This window comes from Eupeodes corollae, chromosome 1, assembly GCF_945859685.1.
Source record: "Eupeodes corollae chromosome 1, idEupCoro1.1, whole genome shotgun sequence".
Classification (NCBI taxonomy): Eukaryota; Metazoa; Arthropoda; class Insecta; order Diptera; family Syrphidae; genus Eupeodes; species Eupeodes corollae.
In genome coordinates this window covers 65,216,295-65,242,347 of record NC_079147.1, presented here as the reverse complement: position 1 = coordinate 65,242,347, position 26,053 = coordinate 65,216,295, and the positions used below count along the sequence as shown (strand labels likewise).

The 26,053-nt window shown below is 32.3% G+C and overlaps 2 protein-coding genes across 2 annotated transcripts in view; both read left to right on the top strand.

The window, feature by feature from the left end:
- Positions 1 to 26,053, top strand: part of LOC129952626 (uncharacterized) — a 581,803-nt gene that overhangs the window by 512,196 nt on the left and 43,554 nt on the right. The window contains exons 6-9 of the mRNA XM_056065358.1: positions 257 to 363; positions 7,708 to 7,785; positions 17,427 to 17,483; positions 23,810 to 23,864. Of these exons, the coding sequence (XP_055921333.1) occupies positions 257 to 363; positions 7,708 to 7,785; positions 17,427 to 17,483; positions 23,810 to 23,864 (297 nt within the window). The remainder of the gene's footprint in view (positions 1 to 256; positions 364 to 7,707; positions 7,786 to 17,426; positions 17,484 to 23,809; positions 23,865 to 26,053) is intronic.
- LOC129952633 (60S ribosomal protein L12-like) lies at positions 10,365 to 11,014 on the top strand. Its single transcript, XM_056065371.1, has one exon. The coding sequence runs from the start codon at positions 10,473 to 10,475 to the stop codon at positions 10,968 to 10,970; it is 498 nt and encodes a 165-aa protein (XP_055921346.1). The 5' UTR covers positions 10,365 to 10,472; the 3' UTR covers positions 10,971 to 11,014.

Below are 26,053 nucleotides of genomic sequence, written 5' to 3'. Positions count from 1 at the left end.
TTGAAAGGCTATGTCTTAAACGCAAACGTTATGTAATGGAGTGATTTTTATGTCAGATGTGTCTATCAAAATCTTACTAAGAAGTGTAATTTAAGATCTTAAGATCAGTACCAAGATCTTGTCAAGTATAGAGTAATAAATATTGCTGAAAATCAGTTGCACACTTTTAGGAGAGTCACTCTATTGTTAATTTTTTAAAGTGATGCACTTCAAAAACTTTGAATAACATTTGTTTTGTTTTTCCAAATTATTTCAGAAGGGCGAGAAACAAAAAAGCGGACAACACTTGCCCGACTTTTAAAAGGACTTAAGACTGTAAATAGAAGAGATCGAAATAACCACCAAACAGCTGCACAAGTAAGGGTAAGGTTCTTTTTTACATTACATTTTATAATTTTTAAAATTTTTTTTGTTATGCCATAATGTTTCTCTAGTGCCGCAAAATAATTGTGAAAAAATTTAAAATTACATTTCAAGGACATAAGTCATGAACAATTATATATCGAGGAAATATTACATAAGCTTCCATCTTTTAAGTATACGATTAAGTTTCGGTTAACATGACATGCAGAAAGAATCCTTTTCATTTTCATTAAAGTGATATTGAGCTCAAGCACTTTGAATAATCTCATCCTTTTGACCTTGATAAGATAAAGTTCCCTACATAGTTTTTGTGTCATTTTAAATAGTGATTAATTTTTGTTTATTTTAATATATTTGAACAAAACGTCTTTTCATTAAAACAGCTTTTTGGCTTCTGAAACTACTCTTTAATATTTGTATTTAACTTAATTCATCCAATTCTCTTCTTAAGAAGTCCTTAACTTTTAATTTACAAAAGGATTACGTGGTGTATCTCATTATCGTCTTGCGTGCATTCCCTCTCCCCATCACCTATTCTCGTAGTATCACAAGTTCGACAAAAGAGATTACAAAAGTTTTCCCAACTTTATTTGGCTTCAACAGTTTCAATCAAAGGATCACTTATATGGTCGGGTAGTCCTCTAGTTATTTCGTCCTTCTTCTGCAACTTTAAACATTGCATCAACTTTCTATTGCATACACATACGAGTTCATATGATGATGGGAGCCAGCAGCAGCAGATAATCCTTATGCTTGATGGGTAAACATTTAATTAAGTCTGAATTTCATAAACACTTAAAACGTCCACATTCTGCCATTTGCACTCTTTTCCATATACACATATCCTTTTCATTCTCCTCACCTAACCCACGATGCGAAGACGAATACGAAGACGACGAACGTCATCCATAGATACTGCATTTATTGCATGCACAACTTCACAGGATTAACATATGAAAGTTTGATGTCATCAATTTCTTATCTAAGAAATAAGGAACTTCTCGTTGTAGAAAGTTCGCTGCTATACCATTTACGAAGCAGTCGAGGCGGGTTGTATGTGAACGTGGATATGCGCTTGCAACCATCAAACGTTGATCCTTGAAACACACTACAATTTTGATACTTTATTCTTTCCGTATGGCATCTCCTCTTTTTCGGCAGTATATCCTCTTTCTTATCCTGGTGCGGATCAAATTTAAATAATTTCAACTCAAAGATGAAGGATGCAAAGAATGGGATGTGCCCTTTATGTCTGCTACTATGCGTCTTCGCAAGGACGGAGTTGAGGATGAAAACGAAAACGACGTTTGTTACTATACACCGATGATGGTAGTTTCGTGTGTGTTGAGTATGAGTGCTGATGTATAGGAGGTAGCGTTATCATATCCCCTAAATGGGATAAACAACAACAAAAAGCAGCAGCATTTGCAAGAAACTTTTGAGAAAGTCATTTGCATGCGAAACAACAAATGGGAATATGAGGGTGAAGTGTTTAGTTGAAGTATGGAGAGATATGCCCCCTGGTCCTGTTCACTCACTGCTCCTTGTTCATGCTCATACTCTGCTCAGTGCCCATTCTGTACTTCGACAACGTAGATACTTTATGAATGTATTAGGCAAACTTTTCAAAAGGCTCCACCGGCACTTTGTTGTCCCCTCTCCTTAAAATTTCCAGAGACCACATTCCTGCACATCTAACTTTGTCACTATATTCCTTCGCCGTTGCTAGTCGCATGTCGCCATCGCCGCCGCACTCAAAACCCTGAGCGTATGGTTGTTTGGCAAAATTATTGTTACCATAAGGATCAGAGGCGGGTATAAGTTGCCTATTGCTTGAGCTTTAGTGTTCTAACCACCACTATCCCAGCGCAGGAGGAAAGGACTAAAAAATAATAATGATGTCGGTCGTATCCAACCCGAAGTATGTTATGCATAGCATAAAGGTACTTTATGTGACCTAAGAAAGCCTTGGGATATGGTTCTTGTTTGCCCGGTGCTGCGTTGTGTCTTTTCAGAGATGACGAAGGTTTTTTTTTCTATACCACATTCCCTACCTCTAGACTTATAGACCAAAAGCAGTTGATCTGCGTTTGTTGCAACAATGCTTTAGAAGTTTTATATATTATTTTGATAGGAGGTAGAGGTAGGTATGCCTTGAATGCTTTGCTGGTTCCTAACGTCTTTATATATGTTTTTGAGATCCTAAAACAGAGAGACGGAGGTTGAAAATAAAGATAAATTCATTCAATGTTAAGCTGGGGATTTTGAAAATTTAACCGCGTAGACAATTGTATACATTTGAGGATTCTTTGGCGCTCCACAAGTCATCGTTAAAAGTTATCTTCATATGAGCGCGGAAGCTATACAAAACAGTTTTGTGCAATTTTATGTGGAAATTTATTTTATTTTTTGACGAAAATAAAGAGAAGTTTATTTTGCATTTATATTTTTATTTTTAATAGAAATTCAGGGAAAACAGGTCTTTTGTGATGTCAAGGCACTAAGCATGCAGTTTTTTAATGTTTGTCTGTCTATAAAAAGTTTTTTTTTTTATGTTGAAGTCAAGAGTTCAAATTCAGTTTTATAAAATACTAGATTGAATCTTAAGAACAAAACTACAGAATTCAGAGATTAATCATTCTGTAAGTAAATTTATATGAGGTATGAAATTCAAGAATTAATTAAAGATTGAAAATACCTACATACTCGTACGTCTTTTTGATCTAAAACTAAACGAAATTTTATCGAAGCTTTAAGCAACATCCTCAGGAAAGTTTATTTATTAAATAAAATTGAATAAATTTCATTTTAAATCATTTAATTATTTTTATCTTTGAATTAATGGCTAAGTAATGTTCCTAATTGCTCCAAAGAAAATCTTGAACTTAATGAACTTTTCAACCTGTTATGTAATGTTAATTGGAATCATTTGTTTGAGAACTGTAACATATTAATTCTATGTGCTATAAATTCTACTGTGTTTTTTATGAGACCACACCATTTCGAAAACCACGCAATATTTCTAAATCTCCTCCATGGTTTGACTCTTGCCTAAGAAACTTAAAAAAAAAAGAGACAAGGCCTGGATTAAATATAATAAAACAAAATCTGATAATGACTTGGTAATAGAAAATGTGCTAAGAAATATGTTTATTGACTATTCAGATATTCTTTATAATAACTTTATTTCAAATACTGAAACCGACATAAAAACAAGCCAAAAAACTTTTGGAGCTATGTTAATAGTAAGAAAAATACTAACGGGTATCCAAACTGCATGTCTTTCACAAAACGAACTTAGCCATGACTCTGAAAAATTTCAAATATGTTTGCAAATTTGTTGAAAGATGCTTTCGAAGTAGCGAACTCCTCTCAAACGCCTCCTGATTTGAATTCAATTAGTCTTTGGATCTCTGAAGATGAAATCGTTCGCAAAGCTTCAGAACATTGTTTGTTTTAGCCCTGGTTCAGATGATGTACCTTCTTATATTTTGAAAAAATGGGCATCCTATCCTCTTCATATTTTTTTAATAAATCGCTCAAAAGTTCAATTCTTCCTGAAATTTGGAAGAGTTCGTACATAACACCGATACAAAAAAAGGGTTGTAAAAAAGAAATACAAAATGATCGTCAAATTGCAAAACTGTCCGTCATCCCGTAGTTATTTCAGTCCATTATTTGTAAAGCCATATCGTTTAATTGTAAGTCTCTAATTTGTGACAGTCAACATAGTTTTGTCCATAATAAGTCAACAGTTACTAACCTCTTTCAGTTCAATTCTTTTTGTTTAGATTCGTTTGAAAAACGGAAACAAGTTGACTGTGTTTTTACAGGCCTTTGATAAATTGTGCCATAAAACATTAACTTCCAAACTTAAATCCCAAGGCTTTATCGATAAACTTTTTAGTTGGGTTTTGTCGTACTTATATAATAGATCATACAACGTAGTTCTTAGGAATGAGCGGTCATCATATTTGTATACAAACTGTGGCGTACTACAAGGTAGCCACTTAGGACCTTTACTGTTTATTTTGTACGTTAACGAGTTACCTTCTATCATATAACACTCATCTGTTTAAATTTATGCTGATGACATTAAAGTTTCAAACGTATTGACGACTGTTTACTCCTACAAGATGCTCTAAATAGTTTTCGCGAATGGTGTTTTATAAATAAGCTTTTACGTAACATAGACGAATGTAAATCAATGTGTTTTACACGCAAACAAAATGTCAATTAGACTCTTCTTATTTGACTAAACTCTCTACTTTCTCTGACCTAGGTATTATTTTTGACTTCTATCATTAGAAAAAGAGGTGATAACGATGGCTTGCGGTTCCGATTCCACTCTATAGTCTTTAGTTGTAAATACTAGTTGAATGGAGCACATAATGTCTCATGAATGTTTTTTTATTTTTAGATAAAACTTCGCACATACGTAACCTAGCACCTATCCCAAATGTTAAAGAATGTCTTCTTACACTCACCGTAAAAATAAGGGCTTATCTCAGTTTGTCAAAGTGCAATATGATCTTACAAAAAAAATGGCTTAAACTTCAGTAATTATTAATTGCATTAAAAAGCTTTTAAAGACTATTTTATTTTTTACTAAATACGATAAAAATGTGAGCCTTGAGGTTAATGTTTCTCGATTTGGCTAAATCCGTTTCAAACAGTCTCGGCAGTATGCTTCACATTTCTTTGTAAATTTATTAGTTTTTTTCCTCCACAACTTTCAGTATTTCAAACACTTGAAGACAAATTCAGATAAATTAAAGCCCCAAAGGCAATATTGGAACTCCATCTATTCAATTCACTTAAATATTGATTAATTAATTGATTTTTAAATACTCCTTCAAGCAATCGGCCATTTAATTTTTTATTCTAGAAAAAGGAGAAATTTCAAAGCATTTAGCGAAAATTATACAAAAGGTTTTGATTTATTGTTTAAGCGCATTTTTGTTATAGAATATTTGACTATGCAAATAATGTTTAAAAATTTGTCTGGTCTTACAAGTTTTTCTCAGGATAAGTTAGGAATTTAAAATCTAAGCTGTTTTGTGACCTATAGTTTGTATGCGTTTTGTTAAATCAGATCAAATATTGTAAATGCATAGCTGATACTATTTGAAACTTAACTATCCAAATATTTGCATAAGGTTTTTTAAAATTTCACTATTTTCATGGGTATTAGGCATTTTTGAGACTTCACTACTTGTAGCATTTAAGACTGTGCCTCGCTGAAAAACCTAATTATTTTTTTGAAGCCTAAATTTAGAATACTTTACTTTTGTAGAAAGATTCTCCTAAAACTAACTTCAACCTTGTTTGTATTTTTAATTGGCACAGTTGTTGGTTTTGTAACATTCGGGTGTTGGGGTTTAACTAAAAAAAAGTATCGAGTTAAGCTTTGAAAAAACCTAAATATTAGTTCGCTTGTTTCTAAAATTCATTAACATTTATATCCAACTACTATACAACTTTGAATTAGAAACACTGAATACGAAAATATAATCTTTAAATTCAAAAACAAATTGAACTTGTGCTTCCAAGAAAAACCCAATCAACGATAAAGTTCTGTGTGAACTAAGGCTTCACCCAAAAAACTTCTCCATATAGTTCGTCCCTAACTAAATGTCTCAAGTTGCGTACTCTAGATCGGATGAGGTCACTTTTAACGTGCGCGTGCCACTTGACCCGCGGTCTTACTGCTCTGTCCCGTCACCTGTGGGCGTGGATTGTAAGACTTTCCGGGTCGAAGAGTTGGTTTCCATGCACTCTATGTGACCCAGCCATCTTAGTCTATGGACTTTTTTCTTCTGTCTAAGTATACGTCGATCCATCTTCTCCTCCACTCACCTTCTATTCATAAGAAAACGTAGGGATTGTGAGGAACTTTTCCCTCGAAACGAGCTAAGGTGCTTTCATCCGCTTTTGTCACAGTCCATACTTCTGCATCGTATAGCAGGACGTGGATGATGTGGTACATATAACGGTACTTTAGATGTTCAAGAGGAAGCTTTACTACTCAATTTCATTCTAAGCCCAAAGAAAAAGCGGTTAACAAGTGTAATTTTTTGTTGTTTTGTGTTTTTAGCGAAGCTTAGGTAGACAAAGTTTTTAACTACTTCTTTTTAAAAACGTGCTTTAATTTATTTTTTTTAAATTTAAATGCAAACTTAAAAAAAAAATTATTTAAGGAATGAATTTGTATTCAGTCATTATTATCGTTAAACTCCTGATTTTTTTATATCTAAATCGGCATTAGAAATGTCATTTCTCAACATTTCCGTTTTTATATACATTTAAATTAGGCCCTTATTAAACAGTGTATGAACTCCACTGTTTTGAAAACTTGGTAAAGTTTTGAATTTTTTTATTATAAAAAGCTAGCGCATCCAATGCACTTTGTCCTCCGCTCAATTAAACGCCTTCAGATTAAGTTTGAGATTTTTTGAATTAACAATTATGAATTAAAAACATTAATTTTCTAGTTTGAAGGTTGCAAATTCTTAACTGACTTCATTATTGTTTAATTATTAACGGAAGAAGTTTTCAAGCTTTGAAAATAAAAAACAACATGAGGAACTTAGAAGGTTCTGATTTAAATTTATTTGAATTTATAAGCCATTCTAACTGACTTAAGAATTAAATCGATATTTATTCATAACTCACTTACTTGCTTGTGAATTAAAGTCAAACTTAACCTAGAGCGTTTGCAACTCTGCCTCAGATAACCTTCAGGGTGATAATTAAACACAGAAAATGAAAATTTTGATATGAATTATTTGAATCAAATCGAAATGATGACTCCGTTATGATATCGATGTGGTATCCCGCACAAACACAATATTCAAAACATTACCAACGTTATTCTTTGGGTAAGGACTTTCTCTATTTTGAATATTTCCTTGCCAAAAGAACGCCTGTCAAATTGTGCAAGAGCTAGATCGTACAACATTTTCATAAATGCCTAGTATATAAAAGAGGACCAAGCACAGAGCCTGTTGGTAAGCCACATTACTTTGAGAGAAAGGTATAAAATAGAACACGAAGTACAAGAAGAAGCCGAAATGTTATGATCCTTATCCGAAAATTGATGAACATTTAACCAAAGTTCAACTGAACTTTCTTAATCTTTTAAATTGACTTATTGCTTACAATAATGATCTGATCACAAATCAAAAGTCTTAGCAAAGTTGTTCATCGTATTTTGTCTAAAATGTTGTAATCTCATTTTTATTATTTTCGTTTGATTTAATTTTCATTTGCATTAAAACACTCTTTCCATATTATATGATATCAAAATCCTAATCAAACTGAAAATCTTATGTATATTTTTAGGCAGCAAATGAACGACTGAGACACTTCCAGACGATGAACGGAGGACCCCATCAAAGTTTCGAAGAGACAATCCATAGGGTGAGTTTCATATGTTTCTTTCAATTTTGTTTTTCATATCCTTCTTTTTTTCTTTTAATTGCTTCTATGGGAAATGACGAAACTTCCTCTTTTCATTTTTGTTTTGAAACACAATTTTTAAGTCCTTTTTTTATAATTTTATCTCCTCGGTAGTCCTTCTTCCATACACAAGAAGAGTAAATTTATTTCTGTAGATAGAAGAAACATAAAACATATCGCCTTCTATAAGGATATACCAATATGCTGTCACCTGATCATTTTAATGCTGTCCTCCTTGTTTGACATTCTCTGGTATATCCTTTCTCTGGGTAGGTAGGTATATGCATTATAATATGAGAAAGTGTTGAAAGCCGGTAAATATTTGATGTTGTTAAAGTGTAGGGATACATATTATAGAATTCAACCTACCCGACCAAAGAACCCATCATTTCAGGCTCAGACTCTTAATGCTTTTTAGTCTTGCAAGGAAGAAGGCAAAGATGAAGACAAGGGACGCGACGGCGATGACTACGACGACTTAAAGGACGAAAAAAGCAAGACCAACGACAAGCAGGACGAACTACAAAAGCAACGACAACGACAACGTCTTCAATTTCAAGAGCAAGGGCGGTGAATTCATTTAAAATCACCTGCGCGCCTACACAATAAGGATGTGCAGTCTCGTATGCAAGGATGTTTACTCCTTTTCGTTCGTATACACGAGTATATGTGTGGTTACGGTACCTAGTGTTTACACAATTTAAACGAAAATAAGGGCCGTAGCCGTCGTCGAAGTCGTCGTTTTTCTTCTTTACTTGATGCTTTTTTTTTGTCTGTATATAGAAGTGTGTATAGGAGTAGGTAAACACAAAAACAACAACAACAAAATCATTACAGCCAAAGGCTATGCATCATCGCCACCATCACCATTCTATAGACACAAATTTGAAACAAAAGCGGCAATGAACTTTTAAATGCCGGGTTTTTGTCTGAAAAGACGATGCCATTGCCACATAAATATAAGACCATAAAAACCAAACCACCGACAACGACACCGACACCGACACCGACCCCAGAACGTAGAATTCACTGCCAAGCCAACATCATCACATCAAAACACCTGAGCATTTTTAAGCAAGGATATGTACTTTGCCAGAGATCGATTATGTTGAAGTAGAGTTTTGAGAAGTTTGCATAAATTTCAAAAGATTTTCAAGTCGTTGTACTTACTATCGGTAGTAGTGCTGCTGCTTCTACTGTTGTCGGTCTGGTTCTGGTAGTGGAAGAAGATCTAAGCAATGTCTGGTGGTCCTTGAACGACGACAAGGATAATTCAATTCAAATAGAATATGCATCTCACACTTATGATTTAAAGTATTTTTGTACTTTTGTATAATAGTTATGGTGAGCATGGTTGCCATTACTTAAAAACAAAATTTAAAATTCTTTGTTATGGAAATCAGGATGGTATTTGTGTTTTTAAGAACCGTTTGAACTCCAAACAACTCCCAAAAACCGAGCAAAAACTAAGTTCCATGATTCTCTCAGTAGTGTGTTCTTGTGAAGTTTTGTTAAAATTAATTTAACAAATGTTCAAGACGCTCAGTCCAACAGGGCACACGATATCGGATCTTTAAAGTTAGGTTTGTTTTCTTAAGACTAGTCGCTGATAAAGTTTCGGTTCCCATTGATCACCGAAATCAAGCATAAGTGAGCGTGGTTAGTAGAAATATGGAGGACCGTCTCGAAACCTACCGCGTGCTGTTGTCATGTGTTTACAAACGCTTCATCTCTGGGCAGGTGCTTCTGCAACTTACTTTATACTCTTGGACAGTATTGAAAGTAAAAAAATTTTTGTTTAGTGATAATATAATCATTATTTTATTAACGTCCCTTGAATTTCGTCGTCAATTTTCTTGTCTCACCATTCGAGTACATATAGACAAACTTTTAAGCAAGACAAACTGACACACGGGATGGGAAGTTATCAGTGTGGGTCGCATCCCAGCCTCTTTTTTAATTTGTATTTGGTAGACTTGTCTAGCTGTCAGATAATAAAAACACAAAGGAAAACCACATTTTATTCAAGATTATTTTTGAGTGCTTCTAACGTATAATTAATTTATAAACCAAAGTAAATTGCTAAAAATGGAAGATTCACGATATGGTGAGAGAAATAAAGAAAATAGAATTTCATAATATTGATTCGTTTTAAAATTATTGCAGGTCTTAAAGGCCCTAGTTGTTCAAAGTTTGATTTGTTATTTTGATTTTGCTTTCGGATAAGTTTTTGACATATTGGGATATGTTCGTAGGTTTGGTCAGTCGTCGTTTATAAAATTGAAGTTCTTGTAAGTGGCCCATTTATATGCAAGTTCGAAAGATCGAAATTAATATTCGTATGTGAAATGTGGAAGACTTTTGAAGTTTAATGTTGACAATAGTGTTACTCATGGAGCTGTATAAACTGTCAAAATGTATAAGCAACCCCGAATTAACTTTACACAACGGCCACTTTTGGAAAAAGTGGTAAATTTACTAAATTAGACAACATTTTTGTTCGTTCTAGCACCACTTCAAAAATGTTTTATAAATTTGAGTTAAATTGCCCTAGTACGGTTGGGTTTTTTATTTACCTGAGAAAATCCGGTAAAATCTATAAATCCTTATTCAGTTTTGAGAAAAGGACAAAATAAAACAAAACAAAAATGCCACCAAAATTCGATCCTACTGAAATCAAATTGGTTTACTTGCGTTGCGTTGGTGGTGAAGTGGGAGCTACATCTTCCCTAGCCCCAAAAATTGGTCCACTTGGTTTGTCTCCCAAAAAAATTGGTGACGACATCGCAAAGGCCACCTCAGACTGGAAGGGTTTAAAAATCACAGTATGCCTTACAATTCAAAACAGGCAAGCTGCTATTTCCGTTGTTCCATCAGCTGCATCCCTTATCATTAAGGCTCTTAAAGAACCACCAAGGGACAGGAAGAAGCAAAAGAATATCAAACACAGTGGAAACATAACTTTTGACGATATCTTATCCATTGCCAACCAAATGCGCCCCCGCTCCATGGCCAGGGACTTATCTGGAGTGTGCAAAGAAATTCTTGGCACTGCCCAAAGTGTGGGTTGCACTGTTGACGGAAGGCCACCACACGACATCATTGAGGATATCAACTCTGGAGCCATTGAAGTCCCACTTGAATAGTGTTAACTGAATTGCTTCTAATAAAAGTGTTTTAAAATCAAAAATTAGTAATTTTAATATTGTGGTCAGAAAAACTAAAAAATATTCAGCTAAAGTCGTTTTGCAATTGCTTTTGAAATGTTTGTGTACAAATCTCAAAATTTTCTTGGCAAATAGTAGATGAAATCTTGTTTTGTAATTGTTTATGAAATCTCTTCATATAAACTTAACTTTTTTTAAATAAATGATGTTCAGACAAATGTTAAAAAGAGAAATGTGTTTGAAAGTGAGTGTACTTGTATCTACACATAGTCCAAAAAGTCTCCGTACAGAAGCATTCTTTTTGTTGATTCTGAGATAAAATATTTATTATAACAATGTATTAAAAACAAGCATTTTCAATCGTGATTTTTTAAAATTTAGTACAAATGTGAAGGTGGAAATTAACTTTTTTAATGTAACAACTTTAGTTTTTACATTTATTCCTAGTACCCTAAAATTAAAAGCTTATTTTTTTTATGTTAAAAACTATACTATTTTTGTTTTTTTTTTTAAATGCAAATAGCGCTACAAAGAAGAAAAAATGTTAGTTTTGTAAATTTCGCACTTTTTGCAAAAAATGGTCATTGCAGTTATACCTTAAATCTCGCAAATAGAAAAAGACATTACAAAAGAAAAATATTAAACGCCATAGAGCAACTATCGTGACTCGTTCCTTGGTTTGTGCGTTCCAATATTAATTCAAAAAAAGAGGCTGGGATGCGACCCACACTGATAACTTCCCATCCCGTCTGTCGATTTGTCTTGCTTAAATGTTTATAGGTTTTTGTGTCGGATTAAAAAAGTTGTCAGTTGAGTTATTCTTAAAAATTTTAAAATTACGAACAATATTTTTCATATCAAGAAACAGTTTAGTTTGAAAATCTAGTTTTGTTAAATAGATTTTTAGGCGAAAATAAATTTTGACCAATTTAAGTAGCATTTTTAAAATTTTACAAATTAGTTGAATGAAATTAATTTGAGAGGTATCAAGAACCGAACATCAGTTTGTACCAAATTTTCGTACTATTTCTTGTAGATTTTATTTTTTTTTTGTAGAAAAAACTGGATTTTTATAAAAAAAACTACTGAATATCGAAAACAATATTTTCTGTGAAATAAAAAAAGTTTGAAGACAGTATTTTTAATTTTTGAAAAGCTATTTGAGTCGAAAATAACATTGTACCAAGTTTCAGTATTGTTTTGTTTTTTAAGGTTTTTATTTTTTTGTAAAAAACTGTCAATCGATTTTTTTCAAAATGTTTCCGAATGTTTAAAACAATAATAATAAGTGAAAATTTGTTCCAAATCTTACTCTTAAATTTTTGAAAAGATATTTGTGTCGCAAATCAATTTTTACCAACTTTTGTTAAATTTTCTTTTAAGTTTATATTTTTTGTAAGAAAAACATTCAATTCGATTTTTTTCAAAATTTTATCAGATGTCAAAAACAGTATACTCCGTTGCACAAAATTGTTTTGGAGATAAAATCACATTTAAGTCGTAAAGTTTTAGAGGTGACGAAGTTTTTTTTGATCAACTACGTGTTGTGCCAAAAAAAAAACACCTATAGCTGAGATTTCGAAATTTGGAATTGGAATCAGCACTTTATATTTAATCTTAAACAGTTATATGAAGGTTATTCAAAACTTTAGTTAAGGTCAAATGAAGGCAAAGAAGTCATATCTTAACTAATGACAAATTATGAAAACTAAGTGAGATACTAAAACGATTTAAACTAGATAGTTAGTTAGTTTGCTTTCAAAACGATATAGTTGACCTAGGAATAATTTTGTTATAAGATTAGTTACGCGAACTTTCAACGTTCTAAATTGGAAAATATGTATTGAACATTTTGCAAATCTTTTCTCTTTTAGGACCCTATTTTTTAGAGCAAAACTTATTCTATCATGATATTATTGAATGATAAATTTATCACTTGATTTTTAAAACATGTTTCGATTTTCTTTTGAATCATTTGCAAACTTAAGCTTTAAAAGAAGTCAATATTAAAGCAATGTAGTAATGCCTGTTGTTTTAGTTTGTTTCAAAACATTCAGATTACCTACATATCTTTGTTTTATTTTTTTAAGTAAGGTGTTTGACTATCACTCTGTTTATTAAAGTGTCAATGGTAGTTGTAGCCGTAATTAAAATAAGTGAATAATTTGACGACATAATTGATATCCACATTCATATCTACTTATTCGTTATATATAAGGTCTACGTATTTGATTAACATTATTTTTATGGTAAAGAGTTTTTTAAATGAATTTTTATTCATACGTCAACACTGATTTGGAAAATAGCATCATGATGCTATGGTTCATCAGCTTTATCACTCTTGATTGTGATGTGATTGACATTTTTCCCTACTCTCATTTTTATTTTTTGACATTAAATGGAATTTCAATTTAGGAAAATTGTGTCATCAATATTATTTTCAATGGAATGTTAATGACAGTATGATGAACACTTCATAAAAATTGAATAATACGAGAAAAAAAAAAGAAAATGATTTAAGTGATGATTTTCCATTTACCTAATGATTGAAATATAAATTTATCGAGTAAAAAAATTGTAAATTACATTTTATAAAATTACACAGCTATAGAGAGTAAAAAATGAAATACAACTTAATGTAAATTGAAAATTTTGTATTTTAAATACGATTATGTATTTGGAAAATTTTGAATCAAATGAACTATTTATCATCATGATTGAAATATATATTTGAATTTTTTATATTTGAATTCTAGAGTTTAAATCATTTTTTATGAGTGGTGGTTAAATTTTTAGAGCGTATGTTGAAAATAAACCATTTCTAAGTCTTAAGTTTTTGTCTACATTACAACTACACATTAACGGCATAGAGTCTCGTCGTCGAATTGAAGTGTGTCGCTAAGATCTCTCTTAAAATGTAATCAGATCCATTTCCACAATAAGTGGGACACTACTACACAAGATATCACCTCAAAGTATGCAAGGAAAAACGACACAAAGATTTGAGACAACCTTCAGTGAAATTTGTGTTCTAAAGAACCTAAAAGTATGCTAAAAAGTCAAATCTTTGTAGAGGAATTTTAGCCGATTTGGGAAATAATGATTACTTTTTGTATTTTTTATTTCAACTTTCATTTTAATAACAATTAATTAGGTATTGAACCTTTCTCATTATACTAAAAATGAATTTTAATTGAAAAGAAAACATACATTTCCGTTACCTGTATTGTAATTGTGATAGGGAAGAAAACATGGTGTTAATTATATTTAAGGTAAAAATACTTCAATTACATTTAAAAGTAATTCAAAAAATGTTTTGAAACTTCAATTACAAATTCTTGTAATTATCATTTTCCCCAACTCTTAAGCTAAATTATTTTTGTACTATTTTGGTTTCGATTATGATAGAAAGATCTTTAACAATAAACGTAAAGGGTGTTTTTTTAAAGTATATAATTTTAAGTTGACTCCACTTTTATAGCTGTTGAACATTTTGTCTACTGTAATTCAGTTTTACTTTGGTAGCCACAGCATAAACTTGCGAAAGCTTACATTCGGTAAATGGGCTCGAAACAAGATTCTTATTGACCCCAAGTTTCATAAGCGAATTTTGTTTAGCAATTAAGCTAATGGATACATCATTAAAAAAAATTAAATATTTCGAGTGATGAAAATCCTCAAGTGTATCTTGAGTAACCATAACAGTCAATGGTGAACGGTAAAAAGCCATTATTTACATGCTACATGTCACACATTTTGTGTCAACATTGATTTATTGAAGGTTACTGCAATTTTTGGTTACTGCAAAGTTTCACGTTATGGAATAGGCCTTTAAAACCGTACAATTTAAGCCCGCTTGACTATTTTCTGTGAGGATACGTAAAGTTAGTTAGTATACTCCGATTAGCCCAAAACGATTAAGAACTTTTTCCGCGTTGTTACAAGTGTTGGAAAAATAAATCAAAAATTGAATCTCAATTAAATTTCATGTTATTTACAAAAAAAATCCCCTTTGTTTTATTTCATTTAAAAGTTCCTTACATCTTTAAAAAATATCCTTGAAATGTGCAAAAAGTATCGATTTAGCACGTGTTAGGGTGCATAGGTTAGGTTAGTTTAACGTGGCTGCGGATTAGAATCGACACACTTAGGCCAAAAGAAAGGCCCATTGTGATACCACATGAATGTAGAGAATTACTTCTTACTTGTCAAAGCATTTTGAGCTTTTTATTAAGCGAAGAAGATATTTGATATCCTTTTTAGCTAGTTCACAGGGATAATCAAAAGACTAGTCTTCCAGATGAAGTTTGCGTCTTAGTGAAAGAGCAGAGCAAGTGCAGAGAAGGTGAAAGATTGTTTCCTCTTCTTCTGCGTCCATACAGCTCCTGCAGAAGTCATTTGAGGCTACACCAAGTCGTATTGCGTGTCTGCCTATAAGACAGTGTCCCTCAAGAACACCTATTAGGGAGCTAATATGAAGTCTGCATTGAGATAACAAGTTTTAGACCGCTTTAGGTCCAATGAAGGCCATATGAGTTTTGTAGCTGCGCATGTTGGTAAATTGTGTCACTATCGCAAACGCTGTTTCTTTTAGCATAAGTTTACATGCAGCTATCGATATACCTATCTCCTCCCTTTCATGTGAAATAGGCATGACGGTTCCATTTTTAGCGATTTAATCAGCTTAACAATTTCACGTGATGGCTCTGTGGCCCGGCACCCAACATAGGTGAATGTTAAATTGCTGCGCCATCTCCATTTGAGATGATCGACAATCGGGGGCCGTTTGAGATTTGGTTGAGACACCTTAAAGAGATTTGATAGCAGCCTGACTACCAATAGGTTATGCGAAGTTGAAAACCCCATTTGCTTCTTATGGCTTTCTTGCTAGTTAAAAGAGCTACTGTAGCTTTTTTAACTCTTTCCTGAATATTAAGTTTCCAACTAAATTTTGTGTCCAATATCAGACCAAGATATTAAGTTTCATTGGTAAAAATTAGTGGTAGGTACACCTTTTATTGAAGGAGGTACAATTACAATTACAATCCGTGTAAAAAGGACGAGGTCTGCTTTTTGAGCATATTGAGTGCATTTTGGAGGAGGTCTCTCAGTGTATTAGGATGTTCTCCTGTGACGGCGATAGCAATGTCATCGGCATACGCAATCACTTTGTAGCCTTATCTCTCAAGGGATAGGAGAGGGGACAGAACACAGCCTTGCGGAGTGCCTCTACCGACAGACATTTTCGTACAAAAATTCCCCATCTAAGAGTTGATGATCCTGCTTTTTAGCGTTAGATTAATCAACTCACAGATTTAGTATTCGACGTTTAAGGTCGTAATAGCAGAAGTGAAAGCGGATGTGTGAACGTTGTTGAAAGCGCCCTCAATATCCAGGAAGGCCACTATAGTATATTCCTTTTGCTCTAGGGAGTATTCGATAGTTCTTACTTCTTACCAAAAGTGTGCAGGGCTGTTTCTACCGATTTCCCTTTGCAGTTAGCATGCTGAGACATCGTTAGTCTCTTATCAGTGCTATTACGTATATGGATATCGATCAATCGTTCCAGAGTTTTGAGAATGAATGATGATAGGCTAATAGGTCTTAGGTCTGTAGGGTTTACATGCGACCTTTACATATCTCCATCGCTGAGGTATAATCTCTTGAATTATTCTTGACAATATTTTTTTCTTACAAAGTATAAAAAGTCCAACAGTGTCACATGATCATATTACCACATAAGATTTGCTTAATTAAATCCGGTTAATTTAATAAGTAAAAAAAAAAGTAAAGTAATTTGACTTAACATAATATGTATGTTCTTACAGTGGCTCCCAGGACTAATTGATCTCTCTTTGAAACGATCTTCAGTATTTGCTATTTAAAACTTTGTTTTGGTTTGTCTACATTTTTAAAATGTTGATATGGTTTCTTCAAAAGGCAATCAGATAGGTTCTGCATTTCATTGACTCAAAATGGAATGGAATTGCAACATGAAGTGGATAGTTTAACTCGAAGTCTTTTGCAGACTAATGAAAGCTAATATCAAACGATGAATGATTTGTTGAAGTTTCTTAAACCAATGAGGAGGACTGAAATAAGCTAGTACGTTTTTTTTACTAGAAAGACTATAGCTCAATGTGTTTAAATTATTATATCAAAAAATCCAAAAATGTTGTTATTATTTTATAAGTTTGCTTAAAACACAAATATTTACCTTTTCACTGATTACCTACTATCAAAACGGAATAAAAAAGTATTCTTTAGCGTTTTCCTAACATTCTTGAGGTTGTTACGAAAAAAAAAACCACTTTGCAATCAATATTTCTTCCTTAATAAGCAATTTATCCCTAAATATCCCACCACAACAACAATACTTTTGAATTTATGTATAGTTTTTGTAATAATAAATATTGTATTTTTATTTCGTTTCAGTTAAAAGTACAAGAAGCCATGCGAAAAAAGGAAAAATTTCAAAGAGAACACGAAGAGGTAAGTCGAATTATTTATAAAGCACCCACTTTTATTAAAATCAAACTTAAAGATTAAAGTTCTCCCTAAGAAATTATGGGACAGTTCATGCTGAGGAAAAAAATCATACCTAACATAAGTTCCTATGGTAAACTTTAATATTTATGATCCTTTTCAACAAACGTCTCTAACTAAAACAAAAAAAACAAACTTAAAATAATCAACACTCTAAGGAATAACCCTTTTTTCTGTTGTCATCAGTTTATAAAAGCATAACTGTAACAAGAGTAAAAACCTCCACTCTCTAAGTTCTATTTGTCCTGCCTAAATTCCCAAAAGGATCACAAAAAAAAGAAAACAGCATTTGTTGTCTAACTTCCTTATTGCATTCTACACCAGAGAAATAGGATAGAGAACTTCTATGGGACATTTGTACATCCAGAAAATAAGAGTGTTCCCCAAATGAAATGACTCTTTGTGAATGCAAATGCAAAACAGACACCACTCCTCGAAGTGACAAGGCATAAGCTACGAGTCCCTGAGTATATGCTACGCTACGATGATAGAAATAGCAAACTCAGGAGTTGCTGTTTAACCAACTGAATTTTTGCGTCCTAAATTTCGTCCTTGTTTTTTTAATCCTTTTTTGTCCTTTATCCTTTTTTTGTATTAAAGAAGATACTATGAAGATGGAATTTTTTGTGTATGAATACCGTTTTTAGTTCTTTTTTCTCACGGCCTTTAGTTATATAGGTGGGTTGGTACTTTCATTTAATTGTTTGCTGGCTTCAACTGTTGGAGAGAAGAAAAAAGCTTTTTTTTTGGGTGAATGTACGGTAAAGTTGAAAGAAAATAAAAGATAATGATTTTTTTTGTTAAAATAAGAACGACAAAAATATTTGAAGACAGAATGTTCAAGAAGAATTCATAATTTGTTAGCTCTTTAATTTTTAAGAATCTTCACAAGATACTTTTTAAGGTAAATCTTGAATCATATGTACGTTTTAAATCAGAGTCTGCATTAAACTTGAGTATTTTTTGTATGCTGCTTTTGAATTATTCTGGTACCTAATCAAAGATGTTTTTATGTTTTTTGATACTCATTGTATTTTGAGTATTGTTGAAATTATCTGAGGAGGAAAACCTTCAAAAATATAACGAGCTCAGTGCTTATGTAACGAATAACCATAAGTACTTAAGCCTTGCGAGACATTTTTTAGCTTTAGGGTAGGTTAGGGTCTATAGAATTCCACTATTTTTTCTTAAAAAGCGTCTTCCCCCTCTCCCCTCACCATATAGGTTCTCGGAAATTTTGTCATATTTTGAAAAGACTTTCTTATTTTTTTTTTCTCTTTGATTCTTGTTTCTCTTTGATTCTTTAACGTTGAATGTAGAAGGGTGAGTTTTTTTTCTTAAAACCCTTGTCCTTGCATTCTACGTTGAATTTTTTTTGAGTGAGTTCATTACGTTCCTTAATTATGTTGGCTCAATTACTTATTAAAAAAGATACGTTTGTTTTAAAATCTCCTGAAATTACTAACCCCTTGTTACTAAACTTAATTACTTTAAAACTAAAGTGAGGATAAACAATCTAAATTTAATCCATCTTAGATCTTAACCTCATTCCTTATTTTATAAATACATTTTGACTGTATCTCAATCTTTTTTCTTAGACAGCTTTTTCGTAAATATAGTAAGTTCCCATTAACTTCAACACATACGAAATGAAGCCTGTTCAAGTTTTTAGAAGTGATATCTTCATTCAGTATTATTTATTATTCTTATATCATTTTGATCCATCCGTTGTATTAAAGCAATCACATTCGGTGGTAAGAACAATGGGCAAATGTCTTCTTTAAGATCTTTAAATTCTTCTTCTAATGGATATCCTGGAACATTAAGTTTGAAATGTTGTTCTTCACAATGCTTCTTTTCTTGAATTCCAAAAACTTTCGAAAAGCAATTCTTGTCCTCCATGCCTTTAAAGAGCTTTTGCAGTCTATGGACATTTCAAAACTTTTAACACACCTAGAATTTTTTGACTCACAGATGATTAGACCTTTTAGTAAAGTCGATGTTTGCTTTTCTGAACTTTTCCTCCAAAGGTTCATTTTTTCACTAAACGGTACATGGTTTTTTTTAGGGTACAAATTCTTAAACAATGCAGGTTTATCTGCATTGTATATTTTGTACGTTGTTGACACGACCTTGTTTGCCAACTTGTTGAGTCAGTAATTAAAAAGGCAATTTTCAAAGAGCCTTTAAAATTGCCTTATTAAGTAACTGGATTAAGTTTAAGTTATCGTATGTTCATGTTAGCGAGAGTCCACTTTTGCTTGTTTTCTTATACGATCTTTCCGCCGTTAGTTTGATGGTGATTTTATGTTAATCAATTTTCTTCAACCTTCAAAGTTATAATTAAAAATTTGAATCAAATTTCAAAAAAAAATTTGGAAAGGGTTCCCTTTAACATCAGATACTATTATAATCTCTTTTCATTATTAGTTCATAAAACAAATTTAATACAAGCTCCAAATTTTATTAACTAGACGTAATTTCAAGGTTTGCCCTTAGTAATTTTTCTGCTATACTAAAAAAAATACATGATTTGTCCTTGAAAAATATTTGTATCGCTTACGACGTTTTTTGTTTTTCCTTCCTTGGCCAGAACGTAAAGATTTTGTGGGTTTGAGTCTCGTGAGCACGCTACACCTGCAACTTTCAGCGTTTGCCCCTGAGCTTTATTTATTGTTATTTCAAATGTTGCTTTCAGAGGAAACTGCACTTTTTTGAACTGAAACTTCCTTTTTCTATTCCAGTCTTAATTAAAGCTTTTATAATATCGTCCTAGGTGAGTAATCTGTAGCCATGTACCATTACATAACTTTGGTTTGTCAAGGTTTCTTGCTAGCTACTTTCTCCGTGTCTATAACGTTGTCTACTGAGAGGTATACTCGACGATATCTCCCTCCACGACCGACATAATTTGTTTGTTTATCTGGCTAAGCGACATGCATCACTAATTGCGTCAGAGTCCCATGACAAAGACGGCGTACTTTGAACGCTGAACATCTGGCCAAAGAAAAACTGCTTTTACACGAAAAACATGGGATGCATTTCAAGGCACAGCTTTTGATTATGAACCTATGATTGATTACATTAATCATCGATTAGTTCTCATTGGTAGGATGGATAAAACGTGCACACATTGTGAAAATTATGGAAAGACCAAACTCCGTGCATGTGTTGTTCTGGTGGTAAAGTTTCATTCCCATGACTTGGCGAGCCAGAAAAACATCTAAAATCTCTGTTTTTATAACACGGCGATTTTTGAGCCATATAAAAAAATATAGTTCGTGTTTCCAAATGACATCTTTCGGAGTAGACAATGAAGTTGTTATACCTGGATTTTCACCTATACTTTTACAATTCAAGGACAGATTTATCATAAGATTGGCTCTTTATTGCCTACAAATGATCAGGCAATATTCTTGAAGATTTCATGGGTGACGAAAATTGTGAGGTCGACCGCAGGTGCCAAAACATTGAAGCATTTATAAGGGATACTGTTTTGAAAATTCAAAGAATGCTGCACAATCACAACCACCTCATTAACACTTTCATAACAGCATTACAACGAATGCCTTGTAAGTGTATGATAAGTTTAAAATGTTCGACCACTTATTTTAAAAGGGTTGGTTGGAAATGCGTTGTTTTCCCGTTATACCAATATTATCCAAATATTATTCAAATCTTTTGTAATTTAGGGGTGAAAGCGATCAGATTCTCCGTAAAGCAATTTTTCAAATGGGAATGCGTTGTTTTTCCGAGGTCAAAACTAACTCATTTCCTTTCTTAAGTCTCAAACTATCTCCTTTCCAAATTTCATTTAAATCTTTTCAGTAGTTTAGGCCTCAAAGCGATCGGACCCACTTTTGCATTCCCATTTTTCCATTGGAATGCATTTTCCCGGGGTAAAGAGTAGCCTATGTCCTTTCTCGGGTATCAAAATATCTCCATACCAAATTTCATGCTGGCACGAACGTAGTGTTATCTAGAGGTCCAATTAACAATGACTTCTTAAAAAACATTTCTTTCACAAATCGGCAATAATATCACGAATTGTGTTTTCGAAGTGGTCAAGTGGATCGAGCTTATAGGCGTATAGACCAGCAACTTTACATAGCCCCACAGAAAATAGTCAAGCTTGGCGTTATGTTACACGAAGGTGAAGGCCAATTCACGGGTATGTGATATGAAAATACGTGGTTATCAAATACTTCCTTCAATAAATCAGTTTGGGCACGAGCTGTGTGACATGTTGCGCCATTTGGTGAAACCCAAAGTCTTCTAAATTCAATTAAAATAAATAAATAAATAAATTAGGTGTTGCAACAGCTCATAAAGAACCAATGCCTATCCTACTGACTTAAAGCTCATTTCTGTGGGAGAGTAGTGTAATGTCAGGGATGGAGGCAACCTACAGTTTTTATGCCAAATCCGAATGGCTAATTTGAAAACGCATTTTTTATGACAAGAGTAACTCCTTGATCATTTCTCAATTCATAACAATTGGTTGTGTCCGTGAAAAAAATGGAAGTGGCACAAGCACTTGTTGAACCCAAGACCCCTGGCATAAAAGTTTAACGCATCAATTGATGAAGAAAAAAGTCAGTAACCATTTAGTTATAGCTAGCAGAGTTTTCAAAGAAGTATGAATAAATTATTTCACCAAACCATGAAGCACACCAAACAGTAAGTGTTTGTGGATGTAACAATGTTTTAAAAGTTTTAAAAACTTGAGAAATAAAAGTGACCTTCATCGCTTAACAAAATATGTTTAAAGCCAAACCAAGCAAAAAATAAATCGCTTTACAGCTTAAAAAATGGCCGCCAATTAAAATAGTGTTGTCAACTTAAGTTATCTAACTCTAAACTTGAAATTTAATTTAAAGTGAACATTTTCTTTTTTCGTGAAAATTTGTTCTCACAGTAAAAATTGTCTTTAATTTAAAAATATTTAAGAATGAACGACAGATCTTCTATTAAAAATTTATTTTTTTTCTCATTCAAAGCTTCTAGCTGTCAAAATATTAAGATTTTCGAATTGTGACTTGGAAAACTATAGAATAATTAAACAAGCAATAAAATGGTTGTAGAGTCTACAAGTTCCAATGAGCAATTCAATTTTGTCGTTCGTCTATCTGCTAAAAACTAGTTTAGATGTACTTGTACAGGGTTATCCATTTTGCGGTTTCAAAAGTAAAACTGGATTCAGTTGTTGTGTTCGCTAGACTTTATATAAATGCAAATGTCGCTCCATATCCAAAAAAAGCCATAATGTGCTGTAAGACAATCCGAATTCGAATCGAAACATTCGGGTCTTTGGCAACACTTTCACTTGCAGCAGCGATATGTTCGGTGGTACGAACGAAACGATGATGCACAGGCCAATATACAATATCTGTAACCAATCCAGTCTCTTCAAATTTCTTCACAATTTTGCCAACTGTTTGTGTAGTTGGATGACTCATTCTTACAAATAATTTTAATCGTAATGAAAAACAGTAAGTAAGGATATTAAAGGGTGGTCCAAATATTACACCTGATTACGCCCCTATCAACACTAAAATTCACTCTTTTTGTGGATGCGTCAGAATTCCAAAAATTACTCCTCGATATCTCTTCGTTAGCCAATCTTTTCAGTTGAAAGCGTACTCAAGATGTTTTCTTTGAAATGCCACTACCTGAATTTTGAATTGAACGCCCATAAAAAAAAAAACAAAAATTCAACAAGTTTAACTCACTACTTATTTTTGTACCTCTTTATGGTTTAATCTTTCAAAAGCTGAAACAAAGAAAAGTTGGAGCACCATGCATAAAAATGTAAAGTATTTATAAAAAAAATAACTACTTTCCTTATCTTTCCTTATTCTTTAAAATTTCATTACTTATGTTAATTTCGATGTCACGAACATACATAAATTATTACCGAAAGCTTAAACTTCTTGAATTCAATTTCCCTACCCCTTTTTCCCTTCGAGACAAAAAATAACCTCATGCAAAACAAACCTTCATATATGTATTTATGATAAAAGTTTTAACAATTATTCTTAAATAAACATCACCTCTTCAAGTTTATCATAACTTTTAACGTACGTAGCTACATATAAAGGTATGAATTTTTTAATAAAAACAATTTTCCAAAAAAAAAGATTGAAAATACACTTATTCTTAATTTATTAGATACAAAAATAAAAACGAAATCTCTTTAAAAACTTCTTCGTCATTTTACTAAACTTACAATATTTAATTTGTGTTTTTGTTATTTTTACTCTTTTCAACAGATTCTCCGAGACATACGGCAAGGACTTTTGCAAATGAGTCGAGAGGGTAGAATAGGTAAGTTGAAGTTGTTTTTATTGTTGTGTGCCTTAGGTACACATAAATTCCCAGTTACTTTACGCCCACTCACACATTTCTAGCTGCTTAACAAGTTTTTAAATTCAAAATTTCCTACAGCTCAGCATATGGGATGCAAGTATGCATACGACAAAAATATAATAAGTACTCAAAAAATAAAGAATAATAAATGTTCCAAGAAATTCAGAAATTTACACTACGCATCAATTGATTTGTCTTACTTTCAATTTGGATAGCCTTTAAAAACTAAACATTTTTAGGAAGAATCTAAGTTCTTAGCCAAACCTTATCCATGTTTTGTTTAAATAAAAGCAGATTGAGGAAAAAGTTTAGTATAGGCTTAATTTTTGAGGTGAAACAGGTGAATAAGTAATATTTCAGTTTAACTAGCCTTAGCATGAAGCCATAAAAAGACTATAAAGCAAAGCAATATGGTTTTGTTTAAAACTTTATTAACTAAATATATACTATTTAGTTGACTGACAATTCGCATCAGAAAATTAAAGAGAACTGTTGACATTTCAATAAACCCGAAATCGGAATCACTTAAGAACTTCTTAGACCAACGGCCTTTTCCAGTATCACCAATTCCAGTGGTTTTCTTAGAATTTAACGCTCTGCAATAGCGTTCGCTCATTTTGTTTCTTCAGAAACAAAAATGAGTCTTCTGAAAGGTTATGAGAAATTCAGCACTACCTAGAAATCTTAAAAAAGTCATCATATCTCATTTAAAACCGTTTTTTCTTTCTTATAGAATAAAGTTGAAAACTCACACTTTCTTCTATAAGAAACGATTATTTCAAATTAAACATTAGTCAAAGCTTTCTACCTAAGCTATTTTTTATTCACTTATAATAATAGCTTTTGAATTTGACAAAGCTATTTTTTATTCAGCCGAAATTTTTTGAAACCTAAATTTTAGCTAAGGTAAAGACGGAATTTGTTTTATTTTAATATTTTCGAGTTTAAAATTTTAAAATTTTACGACGTTTCAAGGTGCCAAGCATCAAAATCAAAATTTTTTAAAGAAAAGCGTGTATACTCGTAGATTCATTTATTTTTTGTCTAATAACAATTAATAAAAGTAAATAACTTGGTTAACCACAAATATCTCTGAAACAAAGAACGCTAGCGACTTCAATATTATTTTGTGACCTGTTACCAAATTTGTACAGATTGGAAAAAAATTTAAGGAAATGTTTTTTTTTTAAATAATAAAAATTGAAAAAATAACAAACAAGGATATTACCCCAAAAACAATTTGTGTTTTAAAGAATAAACTTTTTGACATCTGTGTGAATTTTTTTCAATTCGAATTTCTCTTAAAAAAATTAAGCTTTTATCTTCAAAATTATTTCATTGTATCAAAAAACATTATTTTTAAGATTACTTTCTTAGAAATATCAAAAGAACCGGTTTTTATATAAGATATGTTTCTGAAAATTGGTGTTCGAATAAAACTTATTCGGAAAAAATCAAATTATTCTACCAAATGAAAAAAAGGATTTTTTTTTAAATATTTTAGAAAAATCAACAAGAACAACTTAAAATTGATACAAAAATGTTTTCCATTCTAATATTTTAAGAACAAAGAAAGTTTAGACTTCAAACTTATTTGCTTTCGACAAAAAGTTATTATTATAATAACTTTAAGAAATAACGACAGGTAGGCATTAATGTTTAATAAGTAGATTATATTTTCAAAATTAAAATAAAATAAATCTATTTATGTGAAATATTAAACTTACTTACGCTACAATCTTGTGTGAACTAGCGATCCCTAGCTAGATGTCTCCAGTTTTGCGCTTCAAGTTGGGTGAGGTCACTTTCCACTTGTTAGCGCCACCTGATCCGCGGTCTTCCTCTACTGTGCTGTCCTGTGGGTTTGCATTCGAAGACTGAAGACTCATATATGAAACGGATTTCAATTTTAGAACATAATGTAATTTTAATGTCTTCCGTCGAGTTGCATGCACTTTTCAAAACGGAGGCTCGTGTTACCCTCCACACGCTGCAGTTAACTTGATTTATTTGCGGTGATATCTGAACGAATATTTCTTTTTAAGTTCAATAGAGTTCGGGGATTATTGATGTAAGGTCTCTCTTTGAGGTATGATCATAAAAAAGTTGGAGGTTTAAGTCGGGGGACCACTGTGGCCACAGGATTT